The sequence below is a fragment of the Musa acuminata genome, chromosome BXJ3-2 (assembly GCF_036884655.1).
Source record: "Musa acuminata AAA Group cultivar baxijiao chromosome BXJ3-2, Cavendish_Baxijiao_AAA, whole genome shotgun sequence".
Classification (NCBI taxonomy): domain Eukaryota; kingdom Viridiplantae; phylum Streptophyta; class Magnoliopsida; order Zingiberales; family Musaceae; genus Musa; species Musa acuminata.
Genome location: NC_088350.1, coordinates 1,714,872 through 1,727,593, shown reverse-complemented (window position 1 = coordinate 1,727,593; position 12,722 = coordinate 1,714,872). Strand labels below are relative to the sequence as shown.

At 36.5% G+C, this 12,722-nt stretch overlaps 1 protein-coding gene across 1 annotated transcript; it reads left to right on the top strand.

The window, feature by feature from the left end:
* The first annotated feature begins 387 nt into the window (after positions 1–387).
* Positions 388–12,027, top strand: LOC104000921 (protein ENHANCED DISEASE RESISTANCE 2-like). The gene is made up of 22 exons (XM_065138685.1): positions 388–1,007; positions 1,777–1,851; positions 1,975–2,028; positions 2,135–2,200; positions 2,274–2,332; positions 4,514–4,554; positions 4,704–4,793; positions 4,866–4,912; positions 4,986–5,086; positions 5,473–5,568; positions 5,659–5,723; positions 5,809–5,880; positions 5,999–6,142; positions 6,252–6,562; positions 7,623–7,695; positions 7,776–7,951; positions 8,986–9,087; positions 9,175–9,225; positions 9,330–9,473; positions 9,561–9,656; positions 11,057–11,158; positions 11,368–12,027. The coding sequence occupies exons 1-22, from the start codon at positions 882–884 to the stop codon at positions 11,461–11,463; spliced, it is 2,187 nt and encodes a 728-aa protein (XP_064994757.1). The 5' UTR covers positions 388–881; the 3' UTR covers positions 11,464–12,027.
* The last annotated feature ends 695 nt before the right edge of the window (positions 12,028–12,722 follow it).

Below are 12,722 nucleotides of genomic sequence, written 5' to 3'. Positions count from 1 at the left end.
GCATCACATAGTACACATATTCCTAAGAAGAAAAGAGCCCATGTCAACTTTGAAGGTTGAGAGGCTGCTGAGAGAGATAAAAAATGTAGCTACCTGTTTGAGTTATAATTGAAGAACATAAAAAGAAGAGCAATTCTAGGAAGGATGCTGAATCCTGTTCATCCAAATGGTGGGACATTGCAGTCTTGATTTGATATTGTCACAGTTAATATGCCAAATAAAAGCAATAGTCGTGTGAGGATGGCACCACGGCCAACTCATGGTTTGCCTCAGGAGCTCCTACAATTGTGTGGCTTTTTTTGAAGCAGACAGAGGAGGACAACAAGTTTAGAGACAGAGACAGAGAGAGAGAGAGAGAGAGAAGGAGAATTGGTTGTATTGCTTTGAGCAATTCAAGGAAGGGAGGAGGAGAGGAGCTTAAGAAGGGTTGGTGGTGGTGTAGGAAGTGGTGGAGGTGGTGGGAATTTGGAGTTAATTGGGCCTCCTCTGAGTCCCCTCTCTCGTTCTCTGAGACGAGGGGAAAGGTGGCGTCAGACATCACCGACATATATATACTACTACTACTGCTACTACAACGACACCTCCCGCCCTCCTTCCCTCTTTGTAATTCTTACAAGATTACATGTTTATCACAACCACCACCGGCAAGGCGGAAACACATATTGTAATCGAACATTGATTCGCTTCCCGCAGCTGCCAACTTCAACATTTACTACGGTCGCTGCTGCTGCTAAGGATTTGCTACCTCCTACATCTTCCTCGGCGGTAGGAGAATATAAAAAAGGTCGCACCTTTCTGAGGCATTTGAGCTCGGAAAGAGAGAGAGAGAGAGGGAGGGATTTCCAAGGTGTATCTTTAAGAGGGACGAAGGGGATCGAAACATGGAGGGGTGGCTGCAGCTCGTCCGGTGCAATCGTCTGGGACTGCATTACACCCGGAAAAGATACTTCGTCCTCGAAGGTAACGCCCTCAATTGCTACAAAGGCGTGCCGGCGTCCGACAGAGAGGTACTCGGGACCCCTCCCCCTCGCATCTCCCCACTGATTTCTTGGTTTGTCTTGTCGTACTCGTTCCGTCCGTTTCGTTCAAGAAAAGAAAGAAACATGCGTTTTTGCTTGTTTCGTTTGGATAAAGAACGAGAAAGAAAGATTTTTTAGCTGTTGGTTTGTTTGTTAGGGAAAAAGATGGGATCTTTTAATCTTTTCTTCGATTGGTTGAATACGAAGCGTTGGGTCTGTTGGAAAGAGAGATGTTTGGGGCACTGCTCTTCTTTCTATGATGGACATTTTTGTTTCTTCTTGTTCTTTGTCGGAGTTCTGTTTGATTTCTGATTGTGTTGAATTTAATGTCGCCGAATGGAAAACGGCATTTGCCGGCATTCAAAGGAACATGTGCTCTAAATCCATACGATTGAACAACCAATTCAGAGACAAAGATGCTTTTTTTGTTCTCTAGTAAGTGCCTCTTGATTAATTTCTTGGTTGAATGATATTTAAAGCAAAAGATAACAAGAGGAAGCGCTGTGAAGTCGGAGTTTTGACAATGTTGTTAGAAGTTCAAGTTTGATTATTACTGGTAGCGGAAGTAAGTGTTAGGGTCAGTGTGTTATTGCATGAATCTCTTTTCTAGACTCTTTTCTATCATGTGAAGTTTCCATTTGGATATCTGCATAGGCTCATAACTGTTTGACTATTAAGCATTGTATTCATGAAAAGGCATAATGATCATGCTAAAATTCTCATCAGTTCTCATTATGTGCATCTGTTGTACTCTCAGGTTCCTCTAAGAAGTGTATTGATTTGTTCCAGCACGCGTATCACAGACAATGGTCGAGAGAGCATACAGAGAAATGTAAAGGCGATCCCTGATTATCTTTACTTGCAGAACATACTTTTACCTTTTCCAGTTCATTTCACAATTTCAAAATTTTACAAAGCTTGTTTCTTGGTTGTAAATGTTATTGGTTGTTGCCAGGTCTTATATATATTTACCATCTGTAGCACTTCCAATCCCAGCAATCAATTAAAGGTACATGAGTTTGTGCCTAGAGCGACAAGTACCAGTAGTTGGTTCTTGGTTTCTGGTTCTGATTTTGGTCATTTGGCAATGGTCTGAGATTATTTTAATACTGCAGTTGGGCGCAAGGAGCTCTGACGAAGCAGCTAGGTGGATCAGAAACATAATTGAAGCTGCATTTATGGTTTGGTGCCTTCTCTGGTTGCTTTGATATTTGTTAACATATATATCATAACATATTTTGGTGTTTGCAGGAGAACCCAAACAAAGAAGAAAACAATGTGGCTTGTACAAAGAGAAGACGACAATCCTTTAGGTCATACGTCACTATTTCTTTACATTTAGCTAGTTTCATGTTGTACAATAGTAGTTCAATTTTGACAAGCGTGCTAATCTTATTGGTTCATTGTGGTCATATAAACATTGCTCTCTTGTCACATGGTCGAAGCTACAGTTTTTTTAGGTTACATGCCCAATTTGTCTAGCATTTAGCAGTCCCTATGATGCTCTACATGCTACAAGTGGCTATTAGATCAGCATCATCATGAAATTTATGAGATTATACAGGAAGAGGAAGAAAATAAGGGGGAAGAGACAATGTTGTGTGCGTGTGGCCTTGTGACTGCATTAGCCTAACTTCCTAAGTAGTGCCTAGACCGTCAAGGAGACCAGCCAATGGACTTTAGGTGGCACATCTAAAAAGTTCAAAAAAAATATCTCAATGACAAAATAACCACCTTATTTTCTTATTTTCTTATTTTCATTCATGTAGTTGACCAAACAAAAAAGGTGCAAAAGCGAGGCCAGATTGTTGTAGCTGTGCCAATAGATGTTACTTCATTAAGAAAACAAAAATGCAATTGCTTGACTATCTATGAAAAATATAATAATTAGGAAGCAGTATCTCTTAAGTCTCAAGTGCAAAAAAGAAAACAGGAAAAGAACAAATAAAAAAATTCTTATGTAATTGCACAAAAAGAGAAAGATATGAGAAAGTGACATCAATTATATGACTCAGAAAACAAGAGGATGCAATAATATGCCATGATACAGAAACAGTAACAGCACAACTAAAAGAAATGAGAAGCACTTAAGCACCAGCAGCAGAATTAGTAGCAAATCATGATAAAACACATAAAATAATAGAAATCATTTCAGTGGTAGAAGCAAACGGAAAGGAAAAGAAGAAGTATAGCCTAAAACAAAAAAAACTGAATTTTAAAAAATAAAAGTGAAATGGTGAGAAAAAAGATATTGAAATTAAATGAAAATATTGATGGTAGGTAGCAACAAATATAGTTTAACAATAGCAGGAGCAATAGGTCAAGAGATAACTGAAAGGAAAACAAAAAACAAAATAAAGTGAACTTTGATGACAACATGGGCCCAGACCAAAATGCACTGCATAAGGAGAAGGAACAAGAAAATGGAGGAAATAAAAAAGGACAGAAGCTAGACAATGTTTGCATATCATGCTTTCAAGGTTCAACAATATCAATCATGATAAATTATACAGGCTGACATGAGCCAGTTATTTGGTTTTTCGGTCTTCCGTAAGTTTAACAACTGTGAGTGTAGATATGGAAGAAGCATTACATTAACAATATTGAAGTGATGGAAAAAGATTTTTCACAGACTTCAGTCAAATTGGTTATATTTCAGCGTCAAGTTAGATATGTTTATATACATATATATATTGTCAGATTAAATTATGGATATACAAAACTTTATCCAATATGAAGTTGAAAGTTAAGCTGCTTTGCTTTATGGTTGACAAAATAAATTTAAAATCGGAAGGCTACTTAGTGGGGAATGCCATATGTTATATAAGGGTGGTTTTTAGTAACTTGAAGGTTCTCTGTGTTGAGTGATAGCCAATTCTGATTTATATAAGCTTCAGTATTCACGTTGAATTGTCCGGAAGGACTAGGATAAAATGAGTTTCGCATAGATCGACAAAAGATTCTCAACCAACATGGGGCTACTTGTTTGGTTTCCTTTAGTTGTTATTTATTGGTTCATATTTATTATTAAGATAGATCTAGTACCTGGACTGTTAAACTTTGATGATCTTTTGTCAAAACAAATGAAACAAATTTTTATTCATTTCTCTCTAGGTCTCCTTTTGTGTTATAAACAGGGTAACATATCATTATGGCCTTTATCCTTCCATGAGTTGGAATTATTTTGTAGTGGCTACATGAAAGAAATGTTCCATAGATGAAGGTTTGTGGCAGTACTTGTGATCTTAATCTAGGTTGTCTTCCAGACCAGTCTCTGTTAAAAGTTTCAAGATCCTTATGGTGCCAAATATTACGTAGGCTAGAACTGTGCACTCCAGGACATGTGCATACATGGTTCTTTTGTGTCTCATGAAGCATGATGGTTGACTCTAACCTTTGCTTCCTAATGTTATAAGTCAGCTTTTTGTTTTAGGATATATGCTGCTAAAGCATTTGTTTATGCAGTTCTCATTGACTAGTATCATAATATCCAGGTTGAACCACAGGAATGTGAGGAGTCGCATGCACTCCATAGGTAAGCCTGGTTTTATTGGCTTGGTCCGATCTATTTTTCACACAAAATAGTTCATATTATTTTGTCAATCCCTTAGCAGGTTTTATTGGCTTGATCCAATCTCTTTCTACCTAGTTGTTATACTTTCTTACCTTGTTCAAACTCTCTAGATTGGACAGTTCACTCATGTATCCATGCTGATCCACTGATATTTGATGCCATCTCTCCTTCCACGTGGATGATAATTGGCTGTAAAAATGGTAATATCTTGGAATTTTCTTTTATTTTTCTAATTGAAGTTCTAGAAGACATAAATATTTTTTTTCATATAGGCTTACGGCTGTTTAAAGAAGAAAAAGATGTTGGTTCTCCTACCAAGGTATCTATATCACTCCAAAAGAGGCATGATCATGGGTTTCTTGGTGAACTAAAAAAAATTCTACATTCCTCAGCATAGGGATGATCATCCAGGTATGATGGCAGTCGGTGTCATTGATGCATCTTCTGAGGCCATTTTCCAGACAGTGATGTCTCTTGGACAGTCAAGATCAGAGTAAGATTGCAACTTTCTAACTGTCCAGAGCTTTATGTCATATGACATCATGTGTGCTCTTTTATTCGTGCCATGGTGATTTACTATTTGATTCAAGTAAAACACTGGACAGAAAAATTTGCAATTCGACAAAATCATTGCCCTCTGTGATAATATAATCAGAGGATTCTTTAGTCCACAGGTATACAATGCAAACCACAGTTATGTATAACAGGCAGATTAAGAGCAATCTGGTACCAGGTCTTCAAAATTTAAGAAAGCTTTGTGACTGTCAGTCAAAGAGGGACGAATAAAGGAAATCAAATTCATAATTGAGTCATGCAATTTACTAAACATAGGTTTTACTGTACTTTTTCTAATAAACGAAGCATTTAAATATCTTGCAGATGGGATTTTTGCCTGTTGGAGGGTAATGTGGTTGAGAGCTTGGATGAACACACTGATATTATCCACAAGAAGCTGCGTGGTGATTGGCTACCATGGTTAGATATGGTTTCCAATATTTTTAAAGATTGAGTTGTCTGCTAGTAACTGATCACCTCTTGCTCAATACTATTGGATTGATTTTTCAGGGGAATGAAAAGAAGGGATTTAATATTAAAGCGTTCCTGGAGGAAGGAAGATGATGGAACATATGGTATTGCAATTTATTAATTCTTGAAAAATTTCATGACCAGAGTTTTACCATGAACTAATTATTACTTTTTTAAAATTTTGAACAGTTATCCTATATCACTCAGTGATCCACTATAAATGCCAACCTGAAAGAGGCTATGTCCGTGCTTGTCTTAAAAGTAACGTATGCTTACTATTTAGCAATGAAACTTTGGTGAAGACTGGGTTAAATTGCCATAAGTATGCAAGATTAATTATAGTCAATATTTGAGTTGTTCTTTGTTCTGCCTGTTGTAGGTGGAGGCTACGAAATATCTCCCGTGAACCAAGGAAAACAATCAGTTGTGAAGCATATGCTTGCAATTGATTGGAAATTTTGGAAATCAAATATGTTTACCTCATATGCAAGTATTACAATGAAGATGCTAGGAAGGGTTGCAGGTATTGTTTTTATCATGAGAAATACTTTTGTGATTTTCCAATAACATATCCTCTATCTTATGATTTCTGATTGTGTGTTGAATGTGAATTTCAATTATGTACTGAGCAGCTCTTCGAGAATTCTTCCGTGCAAAACTTGGTAACTGTGCATTCTCAGATTTCACATTAGATGGTCTGACAAGAGAGATTATATTGCCACAGATTGAGGAACAAATTAAACTAGACATGCAAACAGTGGATGAGAATAGTAAAATTGAAAACTTCGTAGAAGAGTCACAAATGTCTCCTCCCAGACATACTGGAAATGGATCATCAAATCAACTGAATGATGCAGCTGATGAATTCTTTGATGTTCTTACTGAATCAGAGTATGATCAAACAGAAAACTATTGTCCTTCTGATGAAGGCATGCAATCCCAGGTTAGACTTTTGTCATGTGATGTTTTTTTGCTGGAAAGCAGATAATGCTTCTCTACCATTCTATTTTTGTTCCTCGTCCACCTCTCTGGGAATTAGTAAATATTGAGATTTTCTGATTTCCTTCTCAAACAGATTAATTGTTCGATCCATTTAAACCTAGCATCTATGTCCCTAGTAATTGTTCGTACTTTGTAGTTTCTTTTTGGGCTTGGCTGTAGTTTAATTTGCTGACCAGAAGTAATGAAAGAAATCCAAATCAGCCGTGATGAAGATAATGATGTAGTTATTGATTTAGTGATTACTAGCACAGGTATGGTGATAACTAGGAGGTGCTTCATGCCATCCATATGCTATCCATACAATGACACAGTGAGTTCTGTGCTTCATATCTTCATGCCACATCATGCTGTTGCTCATATGAATTTCATAGATATATCCATAGTGATACCCTTCCCATGTTCTGGTTTCATGCTAAAATAATAAATTCCATGTTAATTATTATTGACTGCCATGGTCATATTTTATATACTTGAACATGTTGAATGCAACTTATCATGAATCTCATCGAGTACTTAAAGGAATTGAGCTGCTATTGACTGGTAGCCTTGGACCATTCCAAAAACTGACAGTGTTCACTGAAGATCTAATATGATATGTAAAGTATATTGCATTAGTGACCTAGAGAAGTCTGATAGAAAGATGAATGCCTCGTGGTTCTCATGTATGTAACTGCACTTTAATCTTTGATTGTAAAAAAGTCCAGTTTATTCAGTATCGAAATGATTCACTTGCAAAACTTAATGGCTATATAATTCCTGATCACATGTGGTACATGTTTTGTGGGCATTCACAAGCATCATGTACTTGAAGATCAACCAAGTAAGATAAGTTAATTGTACATTTATGTTATTAGACTGCACATATCTTAAACCATGATGGCTGAAATAACAATGTTATATACTCCAGAAAATTATGAAGTTGCACAAACATGTTTTCTTGGTTCATGCTGCTCTCTTCTTGGGAAATCATGTTATTTATAGCATGATATTTTTTTTCTCAGTTAATTCAGGACCAATGCCAAGACAAGTTACCTACAACTGCAGTTTTCATAAAGAAGTTGCATGATATCACAGGTTCCACACTATTATTTTAGATTTTTATGAGACTGATATCATTGTTTTATCCTAATAGTTGCTGTTGCATTTTATGTAATTTACTTGTTATTTCTATGCTGAATTAGAAGATGAATCTATTGGAGATAGCATGCCATGTAGCTATGGGACCACTCTTCCAAAAGATCCAAGTTGTAGAATGGCTTGTAGTTGGGCAATGGCAGATCCTTCTACATTCGCAATTCGTGGTGAATCTTACTTGCACGACCATCAAAAGGTGCCTATTTAGTTACATGTTCATATTGTTTCACTTAAAACTGAAGAAATGACATGTTCTTTGCTTAAAATTGCTAGGCAATTGGCGAAACTTAGTGCATGATCATCACATGCTTAAGACTACATTTTCCTAGCATCAGTTGGGAAATAACTTAAGGAATTCTAAATCTTCTGCAGATTCCTTTAAATATTAGGTTTGTGGTTATTCTAATCAAAGCAGTATCATATAAATTAAGTACCATCATCCTTAGTGATCATAAATTGAGAGGATACCATTGTTTTATTTTCTGTTTGATAGTCAATTACATTAGTCAAGATCATATTTCCTTGGGAAACAGAAAATCCAAGTAATGTGCTTGAAAATTTGTTTCCTTCAAACAAATATTTGGACAAGATGAGAAAGCACTCAAAACTTTTGGGCTAAAGATATCAAAGTAATGCTTACCTGTAAAATATTGGCCACCCAACTTTTCCTGCTTATCAGCATATGCCCCTTCTTTGTTCACATGCTATGATTCAGTGATGATCCCTTCTTTCAGAACACTATTTTGGAACTCAGTACTGTCAGTAGCTGTCAGCTACCTGTCCTCAACAAGGTCTGAAATATATGATCATTAGCTAAGCAGCTGGAGGCTTAGGGGATTATCTAGACTGTCTTACAGTTTAGGCAGTGATTTAGATCATCTATTCTACACACACGATAACTTATGTGCACTCATGTGTTTACCAGTTCTTTTACACATCAAATTGCCATTATCAAAGCCTCCTCAACTTTAGACTCATAACAGAACTTCCAAATAATGCACATGATACCACTTATCATCACACACATTAAACAACAAGAAGGCTTTCCTCTCTGCATGCTCAAAGCATTCAATCACATCCTACTGCAAGCACCACTAGTGTGCACTATCATCATTGAATTGTGACAGTTCTTCTAGATTTGTCTAATATAACATGCTGAAACTTGTTATCACGTATGTTTTATGAATTTGATTTGTTGCAAGAGTATTTATCAATTTAACTTTTATGTAGGTAAAAGCCAATACTACCTTGATGCAGATGGTAGCTGCTGATTGGCTGAAATCAGACAAGCGTGAAGATAATCTTGGTAATCGAACCGGGGGGATTGTTCAGGTATCTCTAGATATCACTTATAATACACAATAGTTATACTCTTATTGGAATTTCTTTGTCATAAAAGCTAAACTTTAAATCTTGCAGAAATATGCAGCACAAGGTGGCAGCGAGTTTTTCTTTGTTGTGCACATGCAGGTATGTAACTTGATTTTTCTAAATTCATGGAGGTGATACCAGTCTCCTGTGCCAAAAAGTAAATCCTTAATATCCATGTTTCTGATCATAGTCTATGCAAATAGGTCCCAGGTTTGACCACATACAGTCTAGCTTTATATTATATGATGGACACTCCATTGGAAAATGTTCCCTTTCTTAAAAATTTTGTGAGAGGAGATGATTCATATAGGAACTCAAGGTTTAAACTAATCCCATGTATATCAAAGGTATGCACGCATGCTATCATCTGTTTGGTTATTATAATTATACATAATTTTTTTCTTATATGTTTGATTTTTTTTTTGGTGCTTCAGGGTTCATGGTTAGTGAAGCAAAGTGTCGGTAAGAAAGCATGTCTAATCGGTCAAGCGCTTGAAATCAATTATTTTCACGGGAGCAACTACATTGAGGTAAGCTTACATATGCTGCTAGCTACATCAAAGTTTCGCACAATGCCAATTAGAGCTTTTTGCATTAGGTAATTCCCTTTTGACACTAGGGAAACATCAAGGTGTTTACAACTGGTACTATTGAGTTATAGATGAGAATATGATATCATTAATGCATATATTTGTTGACAACTTCTGCATATGTTGTGTTATGAGTGACTCTAGCAATCATCCATGGAGTGTTTGTTGATTCATTATACTCGCTGGGCATGATTCCCATTGCAATTTAAATCATCAATTCCCATTTCAAAAATTAATGATTAAGATCAACAAATGCAATTTCAGGTACTGATCAAAATCCATGAATGTAATTTCAGATATCAAACCTATGCCGGTCCATGGTCGGACTAGTATAAGTTTGGTCCAATCTAGTGTATCTACACATGGTATTCTAGAATATACCATGATAACGAATGCTGAGGAGGAGGGAAAAAGAAGAACGGAGATAAAGGAAGAAGGGAGGCGGTGGAGGAAGAGGAGGAGAAAGTGTACCTGCAAAGAGGTCCATGGGAGGCAGTAAGTGTGTTGGTGGCAGTGAATGAGAGCTGGCATGATGCTTTGTGCATTGAAATGGAGTGGAGGGCTCATGATTTTGATGCTCCAAACATCGAAATGGAGAGGATATATATATATATATATATATATATATATATATATATATATATATATATATATATATATATATATATATATATATATATATTAATTGGACCGAACCGAATGGCCTGAAATGGGAGTGGTCCATGTACTGGATAATTATCGGTACCAATTTGTTTGGGCAAAATTGCAAACCATGATTAAGAATTTCTTGGATCTATTTAAATATTAGCAACAGAAAGGTTAGTTGGATAAACTTTATTGCCAAAAGCATAAGCTTTAACCGTCAAGTCTAGATGAAAACCAAACTTAACTGTTCAAAATTCTTGGAAAATAGCTATATTTAGTAATATGTGTGGGTATTTAACCTATTGCTAAGTTTAATTCTCTTGGATGGTTGGAAACTAAAATTCTTGGAGCCAAAGGTAATATTGCTACTCAAAGATGGTGTGGGAATAGTGGGTGCATCCAATTTAGGTTACATGATGTAATGCAGTATGACCTGCAATAATCTTTGCCAATATGTGGTAGAAATGTTTTTCCTACCTTATTAAACAATCTAAGACGACATCCATGCATGTACTGTAAAACTGGTTAAAAATGTCTTCTATCTAAGCATGCCTCTTTTTTCTTCAAATGATCGTCACCTTGAGAATATGTTACAAATCCTCTGAGATGGGATGACTTGATGCACATTTTAAAGGTACTCCATCTTGGATTATTATTTCTAGGAGCTTATACTTTGTATAAATGTGAATATCCAGCTCGCGATCGATGTTGGTTCATCATCAATCGCCAAGGGTGTTGTCAGTCTCGTTGTTGGTTACTTGAATAGTTTGGTGATCGAAATGGCATTCCTGATTCAGGTATGCATTCTTTCTTATCAAATTGCCTGGATCAGGTTATATATGTTAATTTGGCACCAATGTCAGATCATGTCTATGACCAAAGAAACAAGCAACAAAACAATCAAAAGTTTAATTTGAATATGATGAAACTAATATTCTTCAAGGCATGTGAGGAGAAAAATAATTTTCTTTTGCATCAAAAACCTTTTCATGTTGGTAACATGCAGGGTGATACACAAGAAGAGCTTCCAGAGGTCCTTCTTGGAACTTGCCGGTTGAACCATCTTGATATCTCCCAAGCTGTTCAGATTAGTTCATGGTGATATTAAGATGAACTTGTTGCCTAATTTTGATTTTTTATGAGATTTTATTCCATCAAAAACTTGGCTAGGTATGTTTATTCTCATCGTTTTGTTGATTGGCAGATCAATTTCATTGGATGATTCTTCCTAACGGTGTCAAATCAATGTATAATTTCCTTTAGAATCGTGGGGGGGAAAGACAATGTTGAATACGGAACCCAAGGATTTTTGATGTTCTAACTTCACTGAAAAGCAAATGATGAAAAAAGCTTAATGTTCTCGAGCAAGCAGGAGAACTACATTAATCCTGTGCTTGTGAAGAAACGTGATGTTCTGCAGCTGCTGGCCACAACTTGTCTATCTGACAATGTTCTCCATCCTCATCTCCGCAAGGTCTGTTGTGTGTTTACACCAAGACCCAGTTGTGAACTTGGAGCATGTGATTAGTCTGTCATACAATGCATGCTTGATCTCTTCCTGCTATGTTTGACATCATCAGGAAGTCATTCACATATATGAATCTCTATCTTCAATAGCTGTTCAACTGTGCCTCTGGTTGTTGGCACACATCTGCCAGCCATTTTGCTAAAACCTCAGAGATTGGATTCATCTGTGTTGTTTGCAAACTGAAGTTTTCAGAATCCCTGCTTGCAAAAACTTGTCCTTTGGAGGAAGATTAAATTGGTCTTCGGTGCCGGTCTCAGATTAGATTACATTATGAAGATTGCACTAAATGCCTCTCCTCGATGCTGTTATTTATTTATTTCTCGTAAGTTCACATACTTTTTCAAGTCAAAGTCAAGTTCCAAAAAGTCTCAAGAACTTGACCCCCATTGGTTTCAGCCACTCCACTGAATGGCTAAAAGCACACTCTATACGGTTGTATCACCCCCTTCATCAGTCTTTAGTATAGGTTCTATTAACTTCGTTAAATTTAAATTCTTAATTTAAAATGTTTATGCTAACAGTATATTCATCGGTATCCTTATAACTAAATAAATTGGTATAATATTGTTAAATCTCGGATTTTGATGATGAAATCAATTGATGTGTTTGTGATCTAATGAGCGTTTTGAGTAACCCAGGGCTAACGTCGATCAGAAAAGATAAATTGATTAAAGCAGGAGAAATCGAATATTGGGCCGAAGCAAATATGTTAGAAGATTGGACGTCGGGTCGGAGGAACGGTCGACGTATCGGCAGAAGGCTTCGAGCTGTGAATTCGGGCATTGAGCCAAGAAGATCGGACATTACGCCAAGAAGATTGGATGTTGCGAGAA